The 17,236-nt window shown below is 40.0% G+C and overlaps 1 protein-coding gene across 3 annotated transcripts in view; it reads right to left on the bottom strand.

The window, feature by feature from the left end:
• RANBP3L (RAN binding protein 3 like) overlaps nt 1-17,018 on the bottom strand; it is a 51,020-nt gene extending 34,002 nt beyond the window's left edge. The window contains exon 1 of one of the 3 annotated variants that reach the window (XM_075932535.1): nt 16,375-17,018. In XM_075932535.1, coding sequence (XP_075788650.1) covers nt 16,375-16,639 — 265 coding nt within the window. In that variant the 5' untranslated portion in view covers nt 16,640-17,018. The remainder of the gene's footprint in view (nt 1-16,374) is intronic. The other 2 variants (XM_075932536.1, XM_006116755.4) reach the window with 2 other exon arrangements.
• Nucleotides 17,019-17,236: the final 218 nt, after the last annotated feature.

Raw genomic sequence — 17,236 nt, 5'->3', positions numbered from 1 at the left:
TGCTTTAATCATTGCTCCCCCTTATCCTTTCTTTCATGTGTTATCTTCATGTTCAGCGTTTGTCTAGTTTAGAGCTCTTGTTTCCAGTAATGAATGGCCCAATGTAATTGCAAATGAAGAGGCAAAATTTGGCTCACTTAGATTATTTGGTATCTTCACACAAAGGTAACCAGATAGCTAATGTGAAAAATTAGAGCAAGGGGTGGAGGAGTGGGGGAAATAGGCACCTATATAAGACAAAACCCCACATTTTAGGACTATCCCTATACAATTGGAACATCTGGTCACCCTATTTGCCATTCTACCATTTAAAAAAAATGAGATGGCTGAATATACCTCACAAAGATGTGATTTGTATAACAGGACTTACCACAAGATTGACCTATTAAAATCTCTATCTTTTCCCCATACATACAGTTCTGCAAATATAAGAATGTGACATCTTTATTTTGGTTTGCATACCCACTGATAGTCACACCATTCTAATTGCACAATCAGTTGCATAATGGTATAATAAGCCATCCATTCGTGCAGGAGTGGCCAAACTGCAGGTTGTGAGCTACATACAGCTCTTTTACAGTTAAAGTGCAGCTCATGGAGCCCCACACAATCCCCCATTCTCTGCCTTCCAGACTGAAGGAGCAGGAAGCTCAGGGCTTCTGCCCAGCAGTGGGATAATGGGATTGGGGGCTTCTGCCAGAGATAACTGGTGCCTGCTGAGATTTGGGGAACACAGTGTAAACATCCTCCCCAACAGCTTAAGTCATGCCCTCACAGGCACATACACCCTGTTACTCTGTGGCCCCTCCCTGAAACTCCCAGATGTTACCTCCCCATGGGGAGGCAGTGATCAAATCCATTCCACTTCAGCCACAGCTCCCAGCATTCCAGCTCTAGCAGCTGCAGTGCAGTGAAGGGTCCCAACTGCATCATGTGACCACATGAGGGTCACATCTGGAGAGGGAAGAAACATGACCCTGCATGTTGCCCCATGTGTCACTGTTGGCTTTTGCTCAGCAGAAGGGGAGTCTCATGGCTTCAGCAAGAGCAAGGGCTGAAGCTCTGAGCAGGCATCTCCCATGGAGCTGGCAACTTGAAACCCCCATCCCTGCAGGGTGAAGCCCTGAACCACACAGGCAGTGGCACACAGCTGAATCTCTGAGACCCTCCTCCCTTCAGGGCTGAAGCCCTGAGATTTGGCAGGCATCTCCTGTGATACTGAAGTCCCAAGCACTGGAAGAAGCACCGTGGCACTTAAACTTCTGAAGATCGTCATATGCAGCTCGGAGGGGCAATAAGTTTGGCCAATCCTCCATTAGAACTTAACATTAGTAATACAAATGTTTCAACAACTGTTAAATTACCCATGTAAACAAGTATTGTTTATAGAACCCAGGCGCAAAAAACATGCAACTGATTATCAACAACTGAAATGCACTGGTAGTAGTTTAGAAACAAGGTAATCATTATACCAATTAATCACCCCTGTAACTTAATTTTTTACAGTTTTTTAAAATTTCAAAGTAATTTACAAATATTTTGGCAGTCCTGACTCTTATTTACACCTGCTTACTCAAGAGCTGAATTTAGCCACATCAGTATTTCTGGCAATGAAATGTTAACAATTCTGTGATCACCAAGGATGTCATGGTTGCCACTATATTAGTCATTCACAGTGAGAGCTTTGGCTCCCCAACCACAATGCCCTACAACTTTAGCTAAAGGAAAATCTCTATTAGCTGATAGCAGCAATGGGCATTTGCTGTAGCATTTAGTTGAGCAATTCCAATTCCGTCCAGCAGAGGGGGAATATTACATATAATCCAGCAGCTCTCAGTTTTTCAAGACTACTGTACTCCTTTTAGGCACCCAATGTGTGTTGTGTATCTCAAGTTTCACCACTTGCTTACAAAAATCAGACATAAAATACAAAAAGGTGTATCAGCACCCTATTACTGAAAAAAGCTTATTTCTCATTTGTACTATATAATTATAAAATAAATTGACTTGAATATAAATGTTATACTTACATTTCAGTGTACGGTATATAGAACAGTATTAACAAGTAATTGCCAATATGACATTTTAATTAGTTGTGATGTGTATTTATTAAATACAGCTATTTTCTCCCTCCCTCCCCCCAGTTATTAAGGTTCAAGCTTAAATACTAAAGGACACTTCAAATTACCTCTTAAAATGTAAAATCCAGCACAATATTTTAAAGATACTGTACATTTACCATTTTAAAGCCTGGAGCACATAGCATTAGCAAAGAATTAGAGAAACCCACTGAGGCCACATCAACTTTCACTGAGTCAGCCTGGCAGGAGATAGAAGGCTGCAAGAGGTTAGGAAGCCCTTTGCCAGAACACTATTATTAACTTCTTTCTTAATTACATTTGTAAACTGGGATTGCTGAAGAAAATTTACAATTTGTTGATTTATGGCAGGAAATTGTGGAGCTAGGATATTATGGTGCTCATTAGACATTAATAGGTGTATTCTGTTCTAGAAAATATAATCACCATTAACTCCACTTGAACTCGAGGAAAGAGTATTCTCAGAGCATTTAATGAGAAGTTACTAATACCACTTGGATCAAGTCATGTCATTTTCAAGGATCTATGCTGCTGCTACCAAAATCAGGGGAAAGCCCTGTAGTGTGAGTAGTGTGGGTGTTAAGGCCACTCTGCTTTTTTCCTGTAGCCTTTTTTCCATTAGTAATAAATCTTCATAATGTTTTTAAAATAATCTTTGTAAAATTATCCTATGTTTCAAATTCTAAGAAACATTTAAAAACCTTCGAGCATGTTTAAATAAAATTCTTGTTCATCCATTCTCCTAGGAATGAGTGATGTACTGTAGGCCTAACTAATCAGTGCTGCAAGACCAGTGCTATTGGGGAATTTGTACACTCATATGACTGTGGGTTTTGCATTGCTGAGCAAAGTTGATGCTGTCAGGGCTGCTGCATGATGGGCAAGGAAGAGGGAGGAGAGGGACAGCTTCTTTGTTTGTTTACCATTAGCAGGGGGCATACAAACTGGCACAGTGTCCCAAGGAAGAAGTGGCCCTTTGTCATTAGCAGCAGCAGCCACAGACATATACACAGAGCCAGGAAACAGGAGGGGTAGGATTGGGCAGCACCGCCTCCTCATTACAGGGAGGATGACACACAGACAGATACAAACTAATGAGTGACTGGATAAAACTGGGTTGCTCCAGTCTTGAGCTGTTCAGCTACTTTTGGGTGAAGGAAACTGTTGAAAAAAGTCACCACTGATGCCTGCCAAAGAAGTTGCCTCTGAATGCTAGGACTGGAATAATCCACCACTTTCAGCCAAGAGGAGTGCCTGCCCATAAATAATCCTTACAGATTGGACTCCTTTTGCCTTTCAAGTGCCCTGAAGCTGCTGAATTACAAAGGACCTGGCCTGCTATCTCTCACCTTGAGACCTGTAGAATAATCCCATGCCCTTCAGCAAGCATTAGATTTGCCAAATTGTCTCATTTGTGAATCATCTATATGGCAAGGCATGGTTCCAATAACTTACTTACATGTGAAGAATTGAAACTCTGGATCTGATATTTATTCTGCTCTCCCTTAGATGTGAAGGATTCAGATCTCAGTTCTAAAACGTGTGCAGGTGTGTAGAGTTTCTGTACATAAAGAGGAAAGCAAAATATTTGAAGTCACAAAGGTCCACGCATGTACACAAAAGTGGACTACTAGAGCTGAGACTGTATGTATGGGTCTCAGAAATATTTTCCCCTCTGGCAGTTTTGAAAGGGTCCCACTTTTGATGAAGGATTGTGCAAGATACAATCTTATTCATGTTTTTTAAATCAAAGTAATTTAATTGGCCACATCTGGAAAGCCCTGAAATGTTAAAAAGGAAATGTAGGGTACATTATGAAAACATCTCTGTGGCTTTTACTTCCTTAAACAAACCATCCAAAACAGGATGATGAAAAAGGATGCTGGGAAATGTTGGATGATATAGTAATTATGGTACAAAGAGACTTCAACTTGGTCTTGCGCTTATTGTACGAGTATTGCTGTATTTTTTAAGCACAGTCACCTCTGTGCTCAGGTAATAGGCTCTATCAACTGCACATGCATAAATGGAGATCATGTTTTTAATATCTGATGTGGGGAGAAAAGAAAATCAGACTTGGAAAAGCATGATTGCTGGATGCTGAAAGAGCACAAAAAGCATTAAAAAGAAAGACAAGCAAGGATATAGCTGAATCCAGGATATAAAATTTGTTTACATTAACTTTGCCTATACTGTGAAAAAGTCTGTTTACCGAACTAGGTGTGTGGTACTTTCAGTCCGCAGTACAAAATGGTAAGGTTTACTTTTAATTCTGTTGATTTTATGGTTTCTCAAAGTTGAAGTTTTTTGGCTTCTTGGTTTTTGCTTTTTTTTTAAATGTAAGGTAGTTTTTGGCTGGTTTAGGTTTAATGTTGCATATTTTCCTGAGGACAGGTAAATAATCTGTGGTCTCTAAGGACAGTGCCTTAGCTTCAGACATCCCCTTCTCAACCTAAAAAGGATGAGAGGTGGATTCATGGAGACAAGACAACAGTTACAAACTGTTTCCTCTTTGTAGTCTGCAAAATTAAGTCATTTTCTTTGCATTTTAAAATATAAAAATAATTGTTCTGCCTTCGGTGTTCTTGGTTTCACATTTTTGTAGGCATCTGAGAACATTTTAAAAATATATGGGCTACGTCTAGACTACATCCCTTTTTCGTAAAAGGGATGTAAATTAGACGTATCGCAATTGCTAATGAAGCAGGGATTTAAATCTCCCCTGCTTCATTAGCATAAATATGGCTGCTGCTTTTTTTCGGCAAGGAGCTTTGCCGGAAAAAAGCACCAGTCTAGACGTTGATCTTGCGGAAAATAAAGCCTTTTCCGAAAGATCCCTTATCCCTCTATGAGATTTAAATCCCTGCTTCAGTAGCAATTGCGATATGTCTAATTTACATCCCTTTTACGAAAAAGGGATGTAGTCTAGACGTAGCCGTGGGGTAATTATAGACGTGTATAGCCACCAGTTTCAAATGTGGATATTTCAAGTTAGGTACCTTAATATGCATTAATACACCTAAACAAAAATGCCTGTATCTCTTGTATATTCTACTCTAGTCACTCCCACCGACTTCAGTAGTAGCTGTGAATGCCCAACAATTCTAAAAACCAAGCCAATTTTTACATGGATAAAGATTCCTAAATTTAGGCACCTCCATTTAATAAGGTCAACTCTGTTTTACTGGGTAGTTGAAAATCTGTAATTTTCTTGCCAACTTTGTAATTAATCAATGCTGAGTGCCTTAGGATAAAGGGAGTGTTGTAGCCATTTTGGGACTAGAATTTTAGACAGACAAAGTGTGTGAGGTAATATCATTTATTGGACTAACTTCTGTGGGTCAAAGAGGCATGTTTCAAACTAAAGAAGAGCTCTGTGAAACTTTACAGCTTGTCTCTTTGCCCAACAGAAATTAGTCCAATAAAAGATATTGCTTCCCTGGTCCTATCTCTCTCATATTAAGAAAGTAAATAATTGATTTTCTCATACAGAGTTCTGTATTCCGTTCTAATCTATCACTCTTGCTAATGTTTCATTAGAAAATCAAGAAGCCAGTTAATTCTAACAGAATCACTGTCGTAAAATTTAGGATAGCCAACCATTCAGGATTGGCCTGGAATGTCCAAGAATTAAAGATTAAGTCAAGTGAACAAATCCCTAGGCATATATCCAACCAAAATTGGCAACCCTACAAAAAGGGTCCTCTTCTAATCCAATCCCCTGGACTCAAGGCAGGACTAAGTATTATCAGAACCAACCCTGACAGATATTTAGTCTGCACTTAAAAAACGTCAATGACAGGGATTTCACAAACTCCCTTGACAATTTATTCCGGTACTTAACTTCCCTGACAGAAAGTTTTTCCTAATGTCCGACCTAAACATCCCTTCAGTTTAAGCACATTACTTCTTGTCCTATTTTTCCCTTCCTCTTTTAACAACCTTTTGTGTACTTGAAAACTGTTAGTGTGTCACCTTTAAGTCTCCGCTTTTCCTGACTAAAGAAACCTGACTAGAGAAGCAAACATGGCAGGAGACCAGATTGGCTTATAGGGGAAATCCTTGGTGAACTTAAGCACAAAAAGAAAGCTTACAAAAAGTAGAAACTTCGACGAATGACCAGGAAGGGATATAAATGTATAGCTCGAGAATGCTGGGGGGGTATAAGGAAGGCGAAAGCTCAACTGGAATTGCGACTGGCAAAAGATGTGAAGGATAACAAGAAAGGTTTCTACAGGCATGTTAACAAGAAGAAGGTGATCAGAGAAGGTGTGGGGCCTCTACTGGATGAAGGAGGTAACTTAGTGACAGACGATGTAGGGAAAGCTGAAGTACTCAATGCTTTCTTTGCCTCTGTCTTCATGGACAAGGTTGGCTCCCAGACTAATGCGCTAAGTGATGCAAGATGGGATGAAGATGGACAGCCCTTGGTGGGTAAAGAACAGGTTAGGAATTATTTAGAAAAGCTAAACGTACACAAATCCATGGGTCCGGACTTAATGCATCCGAGGGTACTGAGGGAGTTGGTAATTATCATTGAGGAGCCTTGGCCATTATCTTTGAAAAGTCATGGAGATCGGGAGAAATCCCGGATGATTGGAAAAAGGCAAATGTTCCCATCTTCAAAAAAGGGAAGAAGGTTACCTCAGTTCCTGTAAATTCATAAAAGGGATCCTTAAGGAATCAATTTTGAGGCACTTGGAAGAGAGGAAAGTGATCAGGAATAGTCAGCCTGGATTCACAAAGGGCAAGTTGTGCCTGACCAATCTGATTAGCTTCTATGATGAGGTAACTGGCTCTGTGAATGTGGGAAAGTCAGTGGATGTGATATTCTTTGACTTTAGCAAGGCTTTTGATACTGTCTCCCACAATATTCTTTCCAGCAAGTTAAGGGAATGTGGATTGGATACATGGATGGTAAGATGGATAGAAAGATGGCTAGAAGGCCGGGCCCTGTGGGTAGTGATCAACAGCTCGGTGTCTGGATGGCGGTCGGTTTCTAGCGGAGTGCCCCAAGGTTCAGTTCTAGGATCGGTTTTGTTCAATATCTTTATTAATGACCTGGATGAGGGGATGGATTGCACCCTCAGCAAGTTTGCAGATGACACTAAGCTAAGGGGAGAGGTAGATATGCTTGAGGGCAGAGATAGGGGCCAGAGTGACTTAGACAAATTGGAGGATTGGGCTGCAAGAAATCTGATGAGGTTCAACAAGGACAAATGTAGAGTCCTGCACTTGAGATGGAAGAATCCCAAGCATTGTTACAGGCTGGGGACCAACCGGCTAAGTAGCAATTCTGCAGAAAAGGACCTGGAGGTTACAGTGGATGAGAAGCCGGATATTAGTCAACAGTGTGCCCTTGTAGCCAAAAAGGCTAATGGCATATTAGGTTGCATTAAGAATAGTATTGCCAGCAGACCCAGAGATGTGATTATTCCCCTTTATTCGGCTCTGGTGAGGCCACATCTGGAGTATTGTGTCCAGTTCTGGGCCCCCCACTACAAAAAGGATTTGGACGCATTGGAGAGGGTCCAGCGGAGGGCAACCAAAATGATTAGGGGTCTGGAGCATATGACCTACGAGGAGAGGCTGAGGGAGTTGGGTCTGTTTAGCCTGCAGAAGCAAAGAGTGAGGGGAGATTTAATAGCAGCCTTCAACCTCCTGAAGGGAGGTTCCAAAGAGGATGGAGAAAGGCTGTTCTCAGTAGTGACAGATGGTAGAACAAGGAGCAATAGTCTCAAGTTGCGGTGGGAGAGGTCCAGGTTGGATATTAGGAAAAACTATTTCACTAGGAGAGTGGTGAAGCACTGGAATGGGTTACCTAGGGAAGTAATGGAGTCTCTATCCCTAGAGGTGTTTAAGTATCAGCTTGACAAAGCTCTGGCTGGGTTGATTTAGCTGGGATTGGTTCTGCCTAGAGCAGGGGGCTGGACTTGATGACCTTCTGAGGTCCTTCCAGCTCTATGATTCTATGAAACCCAAAACCCCAATTCTTTCAACTTTCCCTCCTTGGTCATGCTTTCTACACCTTTAAATCATTTCTGTTGCTTTTCTCTGAACTTTCTCCAAGTTGTCCACATTGTTCCAAAAATATGACATCACGTACTGACCACAATAGCCTAGCTGACGTTACTAGGCAGATACCAACACCTAGCTTTTATATAGCTCATATGACAAATATTATTCAGAAATCAGCTAGTCAAATTTGAAGAAAGTAAAATGTCAGTGGTAATTAGTAATCTTCCAGGAAAGTAAGCATTAATGCTAGATAATAACTACACCGTACAGCAGGGCTACTCACCACGTGGCCTGTTTGTTTGTGGCCTGCGGTGCGGTTTGGGTTTATGCAGGACTCAACATGCATCTCTCGGGTGGGAGCCAAAACAAAAAAGTAGTCAATATAGTGGTCTTCTGTTGATATGTGTTTTAGTAGTTAAATTCCTAGATTGTCACTGCTCATTAAAAGTGCTGTCCTTTGGGTGGAAATCAAGTAAATATTGCATTTTATTAATGTCAGCAGAACTGACTTAAATGGGGCCTGTATGTTGTATAGTCTTGCCTTAATCTTTGTGTTCATGCCCGTCAGTGTGAAAGAAGCTATTTGCATATATATTTGCATGTCTATACAACCACACTTTAGTTGCGGCCCTCGACATGTGCTATGAGTATCACTGTGGCCATTGGGGCTTCCAAAGTTGAGTAGCTCTGTCTTACTGAGTGAATTCAATATTCAAAATTAAGCTTAAACAAGAAAAAGATGTATTTTAAGTTTCCCCATATAGCAGCCAGTGTTTTTCAGGCTGTTTTGCTGATGTTGTGCTACTGGCCTGCTGTAAGGCAAGTGCCTCAAATTTTCACTGTTATCTTTCACTTAGTTCACAAATCAAGAGCCTTAAAATGGCCAATATAGATGCATAGAATCATAGATTCTATATTGGAATCACAGAATCATAGGACTGAAAGAGATCTCATGAGGTCAAGTCAAGCCCACTACTAAAAGCAGGACCAATCCCAACTAAATCATCCTAGACAGAGCTTTATCAAGCCGGGACTTAAAAACTTTGAGGGATGGAGATTCCACCAGCCGAAACATATTTTGTCTAGCAAAACTGAGAGTAGAAACTTTGTTGTACATGTTTTGTGATATGGTTCTTTACAAATTAGTGGAATCCTACTACCTGACATCTTTGGATTTTTATTCTCTCTCATTCCAAATTTTGGACTTTATAAGAGCTCAGTGAAATGCGGAATGCTCAATTTTTTAAAATACGGAAACTATTAAATTAGAATATCAATATTTGTGAGTATAATTTCCACCCTTATGTTTCTTGGTACAAGGTTGTATAGAAATTCGCAAGCTTCTGCACTCTACTTGTACTGTATGATTTTCACTAATCTTTTTTATTGTTTGCAGAAATTAATACTGCAACACTTAAATGAAGTAGTGTAAAAATGATTTAATTGTATGATGAATCTTTAGGGAAAAAAATCAGGATTAGTTTAAATGTTTTCTAAAAGAAGAAGCTTACAGCAGTGAGGCCTTTTTGTTTGCCACTTTTAGCATCAAACCACAGCCATTATTACCAGAAAATTGTCTGAACCAAATTAGGCCTATCAGTGCTGTGTAGTATGGTAGTATGTAGTATACTGTTAAGTACAATATGATATGGCCTTGTCCACATTTTTCTAAAAGTAAATAGACTCCTACATGTGTCCTCCTGTAAAACCATGAAGGAAGTTTTATTCTTGATGTCAGTGTATTTCCATTTTGCTGAGTTTGCAGACAGAAACAATGTCAACATTCTGGAGACATAAAACTATATTCACCTTAATGGGTTACTTTTAAACCACAAAACCTAGTTAGAATAATTTGATTGTTTACCCTCTTAAACAAACCGCCAAAAGATAAACACTCTGCTGAACACAAACCTGAATGAAAGGTATAGCTATTTTAAAACAGGTTTGGGATTTATGTTTTCTAACTCCCAGGAAACGATATTCAGTAAATAAAATTAGAATATATATGGCATGTTTTGTAGAAGTTTTAATGCTAATATTCTATAGATGTATTGTTTCAAGTAATATACTATTTAGCATTTCTTGTGACTGTCTTAGGAGAAGGAAAGAGAAAAATCAGATTCCTCACTCGTGATTTTGGTGATAATTTCTTCAAAGGTACTTGGCTATTACAATGATGGACACACACTCACATGAGACAAATAGACAGGCAAGCAGGTTTGTAGAGTTGCCAATTGTTCAATTGTGCAAACCCAAAGATCTTTGCTCTGCCCTCTGTCCAGCCCCTTCTCTGAGGCCTCACCCCTGCTCACTCCATCCTCCCTGCGTCTGTCACTAGCTTTCTCCCACCCTCACTCACTTTCACCATGCTGGGCCAGGGAGTTGGGGTGCAGGAAGGTGGGCTCTGAGACATGGTTGCCAACCCACAGAAATTTCATTTACGGACAAAATGGGAAAAATTTATGGACAGACAAATTTTTTTACAGACATCATTTTTATACTATATTAAGATGACATAAATGGTCAAAAGTGAAAAGTAATCGTTGTCATTCATACATCACTAGAACAACATGCTATTTAACTCACTTTCATAATTTTAGTTAGTCATGGTCCTGGAAGTTTTCCATTTTGTGATTGTGCATCCGAACACTAAACTAAAACATCCGATTTCTGCTGCTCCGCAGTAAAATGGCTGAAGCAGCACAGACGAAATTTAATTGCTATAGAATAATTGCTGTTTTTTGAATTTGTATTGCACTTTTACGAAATTTACAGACACCTACATTTTTTACGGACTGGACGGACATGTCCAATTTTGGCTAATTTTTTATGGACTGTCTGTAAATTTACTGATGGTTGGCAACCCTGCTTTGGGAGAGAATTTGGCTGCAAGAGGAGTGGAATCTGGGCTTGGGAAGAGGATTGGGGTGTAGGGTGCAGACTCAGAGCAAGAGTTTGGACATGAGATGAGTGCAGGCTTGGGTCCTGGGAGGGAATTTGGACGTGGGAGGAGTGTAGGGTTGGGCTCTGGGAGGAAGTGCGGTATGTGTGCTGGACCAGTGGATTGGGGAGTTGGAGGGGGCCAGAGGGCTGGTATTTACCCCAGCCAGGGTGGCTCCCAAGGTATATCCCTCTGGCAGCAGCTTCTCATAGGTGTGGGGAGGGGGAAAGGGTCTCCACATGCCAATCCCCACAGGCACTGCACCACAGCTCCCCTTGTCTGCAGTTTCTGGCCAAAGGGGGCTGTGGAGCTGGAGCTCTGGATGGAGGCAGTACATAGAGGCTGTATCTACATCGGTGCAATCTTACACAAAAGCAACTGCTTTTGCGCCAAAACTTGCTGCCTGTCTACACTGGCTGCGAGTTCTTGCACAAGAACACTGACGTTCTAATGTATGAAATCAGTGCTTCTTGTGCAAGAACTATGATGCTCCCACTCAGGAATAAGCCATCTTGCGCAACTTTTCTTGCGCAAGAGGCCAGTGTAGACAGGCAACATGAATTTCTTGTGCAAGAAAGTCTTATGGTTAAAATGGCCATCAGAGCTTTCTTGTGCAAGAGAGTGTCTACACTGGCATAGATGCTCTTGTGCAAAAGCACATCTCTTGCGCAAAGGCACATGCCAGTGTAGACGCTCTCTTCTGGAAGAGTTTTTGCAAAAGAACTCTTCCAAAAAAGAGTTCTTGCGCAAATCATGCCAGTGTAGACTTAGCCAGAGACTCTCTGCCCCTGGAGGGGCTGCAGGGAGGGTGCTGGCCACTTCCAGGAGTTGTGCAGAGTGAAAGCAGGTAAGGGAGTTTGCCTTTGCTCTGCTGCAATGCTGGACAGTTAGCATCCAAAATTTCCCAGTTTGAATGAAAGCTCCCCCACAAGACAAGGCGTGATTCCAGGAGACTCCAGGGTAAGCGGGAGAGCTGTCAACCCTACAGGTTTGCCCTACCATTTATTAAAATGTATAAAGTTTAGAATAATGAATCACATTTGAAATCATTACAATATTATTGTCATGTGTGATGTTCAAAAGCTATTATTGTTAGGGACAGAATAAAACTCATATAGTCTAAAATACAGGACAGTTTCTAATCTACTATAAATCAGCATAGCTCCAGTCAGAGTCACAACATTAATTTTACACTAGCTGAGTTTTTGGCTTTACATTTGCCCCAGAAGAGCACACATCAGAGTTAAATTGTGTACTGATATTTCCATTCTCCTTTAAATTCCACATCAAAACATAGTTCACTATTGTCTATGATCAGAAAAAACATAACTCCCTTAGCAAGATCAGAATCCACATATTAGCACAAAACTAGTCTGATGCTTTTTTACATAAACTTATTTTCAGTTCTAAAACTGCTTCTTAGAACATTACTTTTAGATACAAAGCAACAACTGTCTATATTCCCATAGATACACTGCAGCCAAAAATCAGAGAAGCCTTATGGCTAAAAACAGGACTTGCCAAAACATGCAGGCGAAGTATGGTTTACATTTTATAGATCTGATGAAACATCACAATATAAAATCATAGTTAGCTCACAGGCAAATGGGTGTACAAAAAGGATTTCAGCCAAGATCTCGGCTTTGAAATGCATACTCCTAGCTTTCACTGCCAAAACTCAAGTGAGGAACATTACATGAGACAAATTTAAGGATGCAGGAAAAACAGTAATTTAAGAGTCCAATCTATAAATGCTGGGCACCTCCTGCAAGACTTTTAGATAAAAACTTTCAAAAAACAATAGTCTGTAAATAGGCTCCTAAATTCCTATGTATGTTCCTAAATAACAAGCCTGATTTTTAAGTTCTGAGCAGCCAGGAATTCCCAATGAAGTCACTGGAAACTGCTGATTATTCAGAATTTATGAAAACCAGGCCAGCAATTTAGAAACCTGGAAATATGTACACGCGACCCTATATTTAGACTCTAAAGTTTAAAAATCTTGGCCTCAATGTCCTTTACTGTACTGGCTTCAAATTTAAAAGGAGTTGAAAGTCCTCAGAACCCTAAAGGATCACGTCCAGGAAAACTAAAATAGTCCCCCTACTTGGTACATAGCCAGTCTTAAATCCACATGATAGCATCTCTCTTAGATAAATATATTTTCTATTAAGATTTTGTGAGTCAAATAAATGCTTTCTTAAAACTGAAATGTGCTACATCTACTATATTCCCTTTATCAGCCACAAAAAAGGCAAAATTGTGAAAAACAGGCAAAATTGTGAAAAACAGACTAGAATATTAGACTGGAGGTAAATTTGTCTCTACAGTCCTAAAAGTGACTATCTTTCAGGAATACCACATCATCAAACTGTGATTCTGTCAGATTTCACAAGCTCAGTAGAAGTGTCTAGGTATGTCTAGACTGCAGGGTTTTGTTGTTGTTTTTTTTGAAAAATGGCTGTTTTCCTGAAAAACTTCACCTACGTCCACACTGCTATTGCATTCTTTCGAAAGAAAATCGAAAGAACGCAGGGGTTTTTTCCGACATTGGTAAACCTCATTCTATGAGGAAGAACGCCTTTCGGAAAGAGATCTTTCAGAAAAAGGCGTGTGGACATGGAAAAGGGAGTTTTTTCGAAAGAAGAGGAAAGAGGAAAAAGCACAAGTGCCCTGGTGACCACTCCGTCCATAGTAATCACAGCTTAAATGTGATATAGCGTCCATTCAGTGTGGATGCTATCTTTTAAAAAAGCAGATCGCTTTTTTGACGCACTTTGGCAGTGTGGATGCTCTCTTTCAGAAGATCTCTTCCAGAAAAGCTTCTTTCAAAAGAAGCCTGCAGTCTAGACATTTCTATTGAAACTGGGATGACAGAAAATTTTGAAGTTTTGGAATTTGCAGCAGAACAGAAATTTCAGGTTTTAATCAGCTCTAGTACCAATTGCACTTGTCTACACTTCAATTAAACACCCACAGCTGGCCTGTGTCAGGTGACTGAGGCTTGGGCTACAGGGCTGTAAAATTCCTGTAAAATTCCAGTGCAAACATTCAGGGTCAGGCTGGTGCCTGGTCTCTGAGACTTTGCGGGTGGAAAGTTCCAGAGCTCAGACTCCAGTCTGACCCCAAACATCTACACTGCAATTTATAGCTCCATAGCCAAGCCTCATATGTCCAAATCAGCTGACAGAGGCTAACCACTAGTGTTTTATTGCAGTATAGACAAAACCTATATTTCATTTAGAAATTCATGTACCAAACAATGTGCTGATGAAAGACACTACATAAAGGCAAAAATACACTGTCATCCTAAGTTTCAAATAGCATGATATCAATACAACTTGTTGGAAAAGTTGTGACTGGAATGAGATGGGGAGTTACAGAGCCCCAACAGCCTCTCTCAGACCAACAATGATTCAAGCTTGTTCAGGAAACAGATTCCATTTCTGTTGTATTTAGGAAAAAGGAAAAGGACAGAGCACATCCAGCTAACTAAAGCCAATTAATGCTTCTTAGCATCACCTTTTTGTAATATCTTCCCTATGTTATTAGGGCCCAAGCCTGCAACTCCTTCATCACACAATTAGTTTGTACTCACAGGAATAACCCCACTACTGTCAATCATGTAATGACTTTGTAGTATTGGGCCATTTCTTGGTTAGGCTATATTCACCCTTGCATTAATACTGTACTAGCCACAACTCTTGTTGCTGTAAGGTTCAAACAACATCTGTGTTGAGAGCGAGTTACTCGAACGTTGCTTTTTATTACTCCATGCCTAGAGCATGCTTTTATAGCATGGATCTATGAGAGGTTTTTTCTAAAAATATCCTTGTTCACATTGGTCATAATAACTTGGCTACAAGCCTGCTCCCCATGATGTTTACAAATACAGCATATAAATACATTAGGTACATAGCAGTGGCTAGCACAGTTCAAACCATAATGTGGACATTAAATAAAGCTTAATAAAGACTTTTTAAAACTTCAAAGACTACAATTTGTGAAAAATATCCGGCCTCCTTTTAAACAAGCGGGGTTGTAAGTATTTTTGGAAGTCACATCACAATAAAGTAATTTAAGCAGAGCTGTGATGCCAGCAGTAACTGTGCCACTAAATGAGTGAGACTGTGCCAAGAGCAAAGAATTGCTTAATAAACACTAGAACTCCTTGACATCCCGATGTTCACTATTATTATATATAACCTAACACTTCAGCCCATGCAGCAGTCATCTTAGGAAGGGTCATCATAATTAGCATACAGTTAATATCTGTAAAGCATAATACAAATATTCAACATCGCAGCATCCCAATGAGCTAACCTAGTTAAATATTAGTTTCCTCACTTTACTTTGGAGAAACATACATAGAAGTTAAGGCCTTGATCCAGCAAAGCAAGTAAGTACATACTTAATTTTAAACATGAATAAATGGGACTACTCATATTGAATGTTAAGCACCTGCTTAAATGTCTTACTGGATTTGGGCCTAAGTACTTTGCCCAGAACTATAAATTAAATCAGTGTCATAACCAGGATTACACCTCAGAAATGCCTCATTCCCAGCACCATTCTCAGTACAGTAGACTAGCTCTCAGTTTAGCAACAGTTTGTACTATCACCCACAGATTTATTTTATTGGTCAGTAATCCAGAAAATGTTTCCTGATAGCGTCCTTCCTCCTTTTGAGCTGCTGTTAATAATTTCAGATGAATCACTTTCAAATGCTTTCTCTTCCTGCTCCTTCAAAAAGCTGTGATTTCTTTTGTCTGGGTGTGTAATTATGGGGCTCTTTGGTGTGCCCAAGTGAGCCAGCCTTGCTCTCGTTGCCAAAGTGCTTAACATAGGAGGCCATAGCATTAAATTAGTGCAGCCAGGACCGTGAGTGCCACTTCCACAAGCTGCGCTAGGCCAGTCCTTTGAAAGCTGCAAAAGTTCTAGTGACACAGAACTCAGCAGCCTTAGGAGCAAAAAAAGACTGACTGGAGTTTAAATTTATAGCAAAATCTAGACCACTCTAAAATATCAAAATGTAACACTTGCACATGCAGGCTTTTTTTAACTCAGCAGGAAGCACACAAAGATGCTTGTGGGGATACATTGGTAGAATCATCATTTTAAGAATTTAGGATGAAAACACATTTCATGCCAAATTCTGTCTTAATTTATACCATTGCAACACCATTAATATTACTGGGATTGCACACGTATAACCGGGAACAGAGTTTGGCCTCTATACCTAACACTATCCCATTCACCAAAAATATATTTACTGTGGGAGCACAAGTAAAAAAACATTAGTCATACAAAACCTACCCGTGTTGCATTCGTTGGTGCAGTTTAATTCACTGTTACCCGAGCTGTGGAACCTACTGATGGTTTGGTTTTGCAAGTGAGTACTGGTACCAGTAGCTTGGTTCATGGTCCAAATATCACTGGGACATCCTCTTCTTTTGATGAGGTGAGATTTATCCTTCATATGGTGCGCAGAGCTGACTGTAATATTATTACTTGTACATGAAGGTCTTAGCCCTGCATATAATGCATTTATTTCACTAGCAGGAACTTGCTGATGTCTCATACTTATATCTCACAGTTAAAAAAATACACATAAGCTTCAATTCATCTGGCCCAGAACTTGTGCTTTAGTCTCACCAGCTCTTCTTTTGAAGATTAAAACAAAACAAAAAAACCCTCACATCTAATTTCAGTGGTTTAAAATGCTGCATAGAAACTATGTTTTCCAAATAGCTGTCCAAATGCAACCAATTCCTGTTTTGCAGTCTTCTGTTGAAAGAGCTTCTAATGCAGAAACTCAAGATAATACCTTGTTAAAGCAGTTACACCAGATTCAAAGAGCACTGCTCCATGGCACAAAATGTTGTAGATGAAGCAAAGTAAGCATTTACTCAGCACGCTCTTGTTTTACAATCTCTGACAGCTAAGTGTAGAGTCCTTAACAGAGGCTGGTCTTTGGGAGGAGATATGTAAAGCCAGAAGGATTAACATAATGGGGTGGGCAGTGAATGACGACAGAGTTGCTTTGTATCACACTTTCCCAAAAGGGGATAGGGAATGGTTTCAGAAGATTCTGTGGTTTTTTTAGTCATTGAATCCTCATAGGCAGAACAGCTTCGTATATAAACTCTGATTGCCTTGTTTTACTGACAATAGTAGA

This window comes from Pelodiscus sinensis, chromosome 6 (assembly GCF_049634645.1).
Source record: "Pelodiscus sinensis isolate JC-2024 chromosome 6, ASM4963464v1, whole genome shotgun sequence".
Lineage (NCBI taxonomy): Eukaryota > Metazoa > Chordata > Testudines > Trionychidae > Pelodiscus > Pelodiscus sinensis.
The sequence above is the reverse complement of the archived record's forward strand: the minus strand, read 5'-3'. Positions and strand labels throughout refer to the sequence as shown.